We start from the raw sequence: 7500 nt of genomic DNA, 5'->3' as shown, positions 1-7500 counted from the left end.
TAGCAATGATGGTGCCGGATTTAAGTTCCGTACATTATAATGTTACAGAAGTAAGCTATGGTGAGGTCGTGCACACACCGTTGAGGCATCAACACGGAACTTGTGAGGAAGAAGCGGCGCCTGGCGTCCAGCAGGGTGGGTGGTTACACCCGGACCGCGTGACGGACACACTCTGCTACACCTGTGTTTGCTTGTACTTTCCACTTGGTGAGCATCAGCCGCGGCGTTAATGGCTACCTGCTCAAAAAATCTCCTCATCATGGATAAAACATTCAGTCCCGAACTTGTCTTAATGCAGTGTTCCTTATTTTTTTTCTTTTTTTTTTGCATCTTTTACTGCTAGTATCATCTGATTTTTCTTATTTATTTGTCAATGTTGTCTTTGTTTTCTCCTTCCCGTTCCTTCTTTCAGCACACCATCGGTAATGTGTGACGAATTAGACTAACTGGGCGTAAGGTAACTGATTAAGGCCCAAGCTCTCTTATTAAACGACCTTTGTTAAAACAACTGTGTTAATCTTTATTGCTGGTTGTCAAAGAAGGATCCACAGCGGCTTGAAAATCTTCCGGTTCGTTCTCGCCCGCTACGTGGTGAAGGTGCGAACATTAAGGTGGGGTTTACACGGGGTAATTCGCGACTGCTTGCAGCCGGGATTGTGTAGCCGGGATTTGCTGAATTACTGGAGCAGCCAGCAAACCGGTCTGTCGGTCTAATCCGCTGTTTTTCCGGCATTTTGCCAGGGTCAAATGAGAACTATCAATATAAAATTGGAAATAAGAGTAATATTGTTGGAAAGTGTTTTAGTAATAACCATTGACTGTACCAGCATATGCAATAAATAAATAAAATATCTAAATTTATAAAAAAATTTGGAAAATAGATGCGGAATTGCTTCGTTTACATCATCATTGAGAAAGCCAGCGGCCCACCATGTGTGTACCGGAATGCATCATGAGCACCACAGACTGCAAGGCTATATTATACAGACCAGGAACGAGTTCACAATCATTTCTTCTTTAACTTTTCCTTCAAACACAGCAAAATCGCAACAATAGCAACCAGCTTGTCGGAGGACTCCATCTTGATTGTTTATGTTTTGATGCAGCAACTAGCGAGCCAGCGGCTGCTCTCGACCGTGTGAATGCTTTTGGGTGAAACCTGCCGGCTGCCACGGGTGGCTGCAAGCATCCGGGTGGAAAAACAGCCCCGTGTAAATCCGCCTTCAGAGTGAATTAGAAGTTGATGTTTGGTGCACTCACTGAGAATAAAACTGAAATTTTTTTTATGTAGGAGGGACACTGGCCAAGGGCAACAAAAATCCAATAAAAGAAAAAATGCCCACTGAAATGCCAGTCCCATAAAAGGGTCCAAAGCGGTAGTCAAAAATTGAAGGATAAGTGTCTTGAAACCTCCCTCTTAAAGGAATTCAAGTCATAGGAAGGTGGAAATACAGAAGCAGGCAGGGAGTTCCAGAGTTTACCAGAGAAAGGGATGAATGCTAGCTACATTAATGCAATGAAATATTTCCTAACAGATAACGCGTTACTTTGAGCCTCTTTAAGGACTGACGTTGAAATAAATCGTTTTTCTTTGCTTGTGACTCTCTCTTTCTCTCTCTCTCTCTCTCTCTCTCTCTCTCTCTGCAAGATACATATTTTCTCTAACGCAAGAAAGTTGGCATTATCCACACACCGATAATTACATACACTCACTGTAATATCCCGAGCATTATCGGCGAAGAGAATGATACGTGAAGCCAACGCTCTCACAAATATTTACAGAAACTAAGTAAATTAGTGCCGGTGCTTTTGGCGGGACACGGAAGGGGTGATACAGGCTTGACTGGTGAAAGATGTGTGTGCGTGTGTGTGGGAGCGGGTGGCGGGGACGGTACAGACTCCTTGTAATGCAGTACGGATGGTAATATAAAGATGTAATTTCCTTTCTTCTCTTGCAGTCATTCTCCTTTACTGCCGGAATGAGATACTGAAAACGACACGGTTCTCTCGACACCCACTCTACCTTCCCTCTCCTCGTTCCTCGCTCCTCATTCCTTTCCGTTGCGTCTTCCTGTTTCGCACATATCCTGACACCACCATCCTTCCTTCCTTCCCCTCCCTCTCCCCACTTCCTCTCACACGCAATCATCCTTTCCTCTATCTCCGTTCCTTTCATTCTCACTTCCTTCACTCATTAATGTACCCATCTCTATTTCTTCCTTCCTCCGCTGTTCCTCATTTCATCTATTAATCTCTCTCTCTCTCTCTCTCTCTCTCTCTCTCTCTCTCTCTCTCTCTCTCTCTCTCTCTCTCTCTCTCCCTCTCTCTCTCATCTATCCCAGGCTTCAGGAATCCATGCCCCCCAACCTGTTCCTAGTAAACCCTATACCCAAATAAGCCGCACCAAACCCTCCTCCGAAAACCCTATCACCACCAGCACCTCTTCCGGTCCCTCTATCCTTTTTGGTTTCCCTCGCCACACAAACAGGTCTCGCTAGGTGGCGGTGGGGGAAGAGGTGTCAATGGAGGATTCTTGGTATGTTTGTTTCTACATGAAGGTGAAGGGGCACGCGGGGATGGGATGGGTGATCTATGCAGTGTATGACGGGAGCCCAGTGTGTGTATAGGGGGACAACGGGGTGTGATTTTATGGCGGAGAGAAAGAGAAAGAGAAAGGGAAAAGGAAAGGGAAAGAGAGAGAGAGAGAGAGAGAGAGAGAGAGAGAGAGAGAGAGAGAGAGAGAGAGAGAGAGAGAGAGAGAGAGAGTGTGTTGGCATCCACCTCCTTCCTTCCTTTCTTCATTCATTCAATCTGATTCACTGTTCAGGCGAAACGACACGCACGCACGCAAGCAAATACTCGTACACACACACACACACACACACATTCTCTCTCTCTCTCTCTCTCTCTCTCTCTCTCTCTCTCTCTCTCTCTCTCTCTCTCTCTCTCTCTCTCTCTCTCTCTCTCTCTACCACCAAGCAAAAAGAAAAATCCCAATCGCCATCACCTGTAATAAAGCATTCAAATAAAAGATTCAGCACAAGAAAATCTTATGAATGAATAGAGAAATTAATCACAAAGCACGTCAAATTTATCTTTCATTGCAAGGGAGTGAGAGAATGAGTGGATGTTTTGAAGTGACGTGGACGGACCTTCTGGATCAAACTACTAAGTAAATCGGGATCCTATAAACACAAAATAGCTTAGGTTAAGTTAGGTTAGGAGGAGGAGGAGGAGGAGGAGGAGGAGGAGGAGGAGGAGGAGGAGGAGGAGGAGGAGGAGGAGGAGGGGGGAGGAGAAAAGCTTGTGTTGCAAATATTCATGTAATTACTCGTAACTAAACCTTTTTTACTTCTGGTCACATCCTGCACGAAGCGATGATCCCCAAGAGCTGCATCCCACACGAGGCACTTCAGAGTAATGGTAAGGGAATAAGACTTGTTACTAAGGCAGGACAGCGAGTGAAGAGCCGTCACTAAAAACCTACCCTTGCAATCCGCCCTTGGCCTTGTTTAAACAGTCAGTGCACCGCACCGCCTCCTCGCCAATCATTTCCGGTCTTGGAAGTACATCCCCACCCATATATATATATATATATATATATATATATATATATATATATATATATATATATATATATATATATATATATATATATATATATATTACCTTTGAAAATCTTATCAACCGTCACAGACAGAAAATGGTTGGGGGGATGTACTTCCAAGACAGGAAATGATTGGCGAGGAGGCGGTGCGGTGCACTGACTGTTTAAACAAGGCCAAGGGCGGATTGCAAGGGCAGGTTTTTAGTGACGGCTCTTCACTCGCTGTCCTGCCTTAGTAACAAGTCTTATTCCCTTACCATTACTCTGAAGTGCCTCGTGTGGGATGCAGCTCTTGGGGATCATCGCTTCGTGCAGGATGTGACCAGAAGAAAAAAGGCTTAGTTACAAGTAATTACATGAATATTTGCAACACTAGCTTTCCTCCTCCTCATATATATATATATATATATATATATATATATATATATATATATATATATATATATATATATATATATATATATATATATATATATATATATATATATATATATATATATATATATATATAAAACGTATTTCATTAGCGGTTCCGTAGTTTCCGGCAGCAACAGGATGGCGTGCGGGAGAGAATCAGAACAAAGGCGACCAATTAAAAGGGAGAAAAAGTCACACTACATATAAGCGCACAATGAAATAGCAATTAAGTGAAATACCTGACACCTGTGCTCACCTTTCCTTCCACTCCTCTATTGCAATGCGGTGTCCTACCGACTGTTCGGTTCATAAGTTTTTTTTCTTTTTTATCTGAAACAGTTCAGTATGCCAAGAACTACAGCCACAACATTAATGCTAGCAACACTAACACCAGCAGCAAAAACAGCCACAGTAACAATGATAACAACAATGAAAACAAGCAACAACAACAACAACAACAACAACAACAGCAATAACGATAACGACAATGAAAAACAACAACATTAACAACAACAACAAGCGGTAAACTGTTTCACGACTGAGCAATGCAGACAGATGATGGTAACTCAGCAACCGACAATCATCACACTCTCTCTCTCTCTCTCTCTCTCTCTCTCTCTCTCTCTCTCTCTGCTCCTCGTGACACCCATGCAGTGCGCGCCTTGAGCAACACACACACACACACACACACACACACACACACACACACACACACACACACACACACACACACACACACACACACACACACTGCCATGAGAAACGGATGGATGGCTCTGTGGCCCCCCACAGGTGACCTTGGCTGAGCGAGTGACGCCACTCTGTTGTTACTAACAGACACCTCATTTCATCCCGCTAGATTTGATCATGTTGAAAGACCGGGCTTGTCAGCTTTAAGTATTATGCAACGCTCTGACTGCTGACAGGAGACCCAGTTCCCACTTCCTCGTATTGCCCTTCACGTCCTCGCTGTGTATGTCAGGACTGCGATTCTCAGGCTGCCACGGCAACCGCTGATTGCCAAGTGTTGTTCTCGAGCCGCATCATTCTGAGCAAGAGGCGGGCTGCCAGTAAGGTGCCTGTGTGGGTGGGTGTGTATTAAGGTTATTTCGTTCATATTCTTCTAAGGGATCACCAAGTATGCTGCTGTTGGGTCTTCCTCTGCGACACATGTAATCGGCAAGCAGGACCACAATACAAGTTTGTAGACAGTCAAATACGTGACTAACCTCAACATATACCTTTAAACATGACACTGTGAAAGGCTTTTTGATGCCCCATTATGGGCCGCGCGGTTGAAGCCAACACACACCAGGGTTGGGTTACTTGTATCATGATAATTATTTCATCATGAGTGATTAATATGGTACGTACTATATGTGTAATGCCATCATATTAATCAAGAAAAAAATACGTGTTAAATAATTTTACTACTTAAATTCATATTTAAATAATGAAAAATAGTTCTGCACACTTTGAACGTTATACAAATAATTTTCAATAATCACTTGGTTTAAATTATAAAAATACAGAGTGAATTTTATTTCTAAACTTTCCTGGACAGACGAGGTAGTCGCAGAAGAACCAACATCGACTCAATTAACGGGATTCTGGTTTACGTGACCAACAGCCTATAAATGCAACCTACTGCAACTATTGTACATCCCCTCAGACGCCGCTGAGCAGATGCTGACCACGCACCTGCGTGGGGGAGGGTGTTCCACACTCTTTACATGTCACCTATCACTCCACTCCACTCGAAAGTCTTGTGCACAACACGTCCACTACCTATTACCCTGTAATAAATTGCAACATTTCTCTCTCTCTCTCTCTCTCTCTCTCTCTCTCTCTCTCTCTCTCTCTCTCTCTCTCTCTAGTAAGCCTGGCTCAGGAACAGCCGCCAGCCGGGTGCCCAGCGCCCCTGTATGTGGACCTTTGAGTAAAGATCTCATTACTCACCTCCTCTAAACAATTTACGGAGGCGGCTTTTCCTAGGTGACGCAGACCAGCTATCGCGCCGGGTTCACACATCCTCCGCACTCCGCGACCATCCCCTGACCCCTCACTCTGTTGATAAACTTGCCTTGCCGTCACTAAGTAAAGGACCTTCTGCCCCGAGACACCTGGCTACAGAACCACGTGGGTTGTGCAGATGCGGAAGCTATTACAGTGTAGTTATTCCCTCCCCTCCCATGTCCCTCTTTTAGAGGCCACAGGGCCTGATCCCTTCCCTATTCCTTATCATTTCTGCAGAACATGACAACAATAACGTTTTACAGTAACATCGACAGTATATAAAACGAAAGAACGAAAACACATTAATAAAAACAACAACAACAACAACAACAACAGTATTTGCATCAGCATCTACAGCACTGACTGGAATAAGAATGAAGGTAGTTTTATGCTCCGTAACTTCCTGGCAAGTGAGTCTATTCCAACATGCTGGGGAAGAAGGAGAAACACGCAAACATGGGAATAAGGAGGAAATCGACTATCTACAGATATTCATTCACTACGAGAGGGGCACGATGTGCTAAAGAGTTTAGGTGTAATGTTGGACATAGTTGAGTGGACCGGAGGTGTTCTCTGGCACGCACTGTGAGATCCTTCTTGTGGTTTGGTAGTCTGATCTCTGCGAAGTATTCCAGGAGGACTTTCATCACCAATTTAATAATATAACATTTACTCGTAAATTATCGGCCCTCCATTCCGTTTCTCTTTCTTTCAGAATGAAGTGAAGGAGGAAGAACAGGAGTCGGAGAGAGAGAGAGGGGGAGAGAGAGAGAGAGAGAGAGAGAGAGAGAGAGAGAGAGAGAGAGAGAGAGAGAGAGAGAGAGAGAGAGAGAGAGAGAAATTGGGAAGTCACTCGTATCGGTCGCGTGGGTTGATCATGAACCTCCGCGGCAAGCTGCGCTGCGTCTTGCAAGGATGTTTTCCGCACACCGAGGGAGAGCAGCCTGGTGAGGGTCCCTGTGCCTGGGTCATGATGTTCCAGATCGTCATTTTAACAACAGGGTATTTCTAGAACAAAAACTAAACAAACAGGCGATACAGTAGGCCACGTGGGGAAAAAATTAAGCCAGTTTCCTTGTCTCAAATGGCGAGGACTTAACTGGGAGGTGAGGAACGCTGCATGGGCATGGAGCACAGCGTGGGCATATGGCCTGGTGTGTGGGTTACATCCTGAGGCAAGTGGAACCTCCAGGCCAATCATCACAGCGCTAAAACAGGTGCTCTGTTTGGTTTTGTTAGGCGGAGTGTTTACCGCTGGCAGCTGGCGAACTCCCCGCCCTCGCTGCAATATTCAAGAGGGAGGAGAGGAGGGAGGGCGTGGGTTACCTAGGCTCCAGAAAGCGGGGTGCGCTGGTCGTAGCGGCCAGAAATAAGGGTGAGGCAGCGACGAGCCTTCTCCTTGGACACCTGCGGATGCAGCCACTAGTCAGCACGTCCAGCCCCGCCTGCCCGCCTTGAGG

At 45.1% G+C, this 7500-nt stretch overlaps 1 protein-coding gene across 12 annotated transcripts in view; it reads right to left on the bottom strand.

The window, feature by feature from the left end:
• Positions 1–7500, bottom strand: part of LOC135101587 (tyrosine-protein phosphatase non-receptor type 9-like) — a 251169-nt gene that overhangs the window by 163496 nt on the left and 80173 nt on the right. Inside the window, exon 1 of one of the 12 annotated variants that reach the window (XM_064005786.1) lies at positions 4281–4349. The exons of the other annotated variants lie outside the window; for them this stretch is intronic. Within the exon in view, the coding sequence (XP_063861856.1) occupies positions 4281–4334 (54 nt within the window). The 5' untranslated portion in view covers positions 4335–4349. Of the gene's footprint in view, positions 1–4280; positions 4350–7500 lie in introns of those variants that run through there. 12 annotated transcript variants of the gene reach the window in all.

This window comes from Scylla paramamosain, chromosome 1 (assembly GCF_035594125.1).
Source record: "Scylla paramamosain isolate STU-SP2022 chromosome 1, ASM3559412v1, whole genome shotgun sequence".
NCBI classification, from domain to species: Eukaryota; Metazoa; Arthropoda; class Malacostraca; order Decapoda; family Portunidae; genus Scylla; species Scylla paramamosain.
This window is presented reverse-complemented; position numbering and strand designations above follow the sequence as displayed.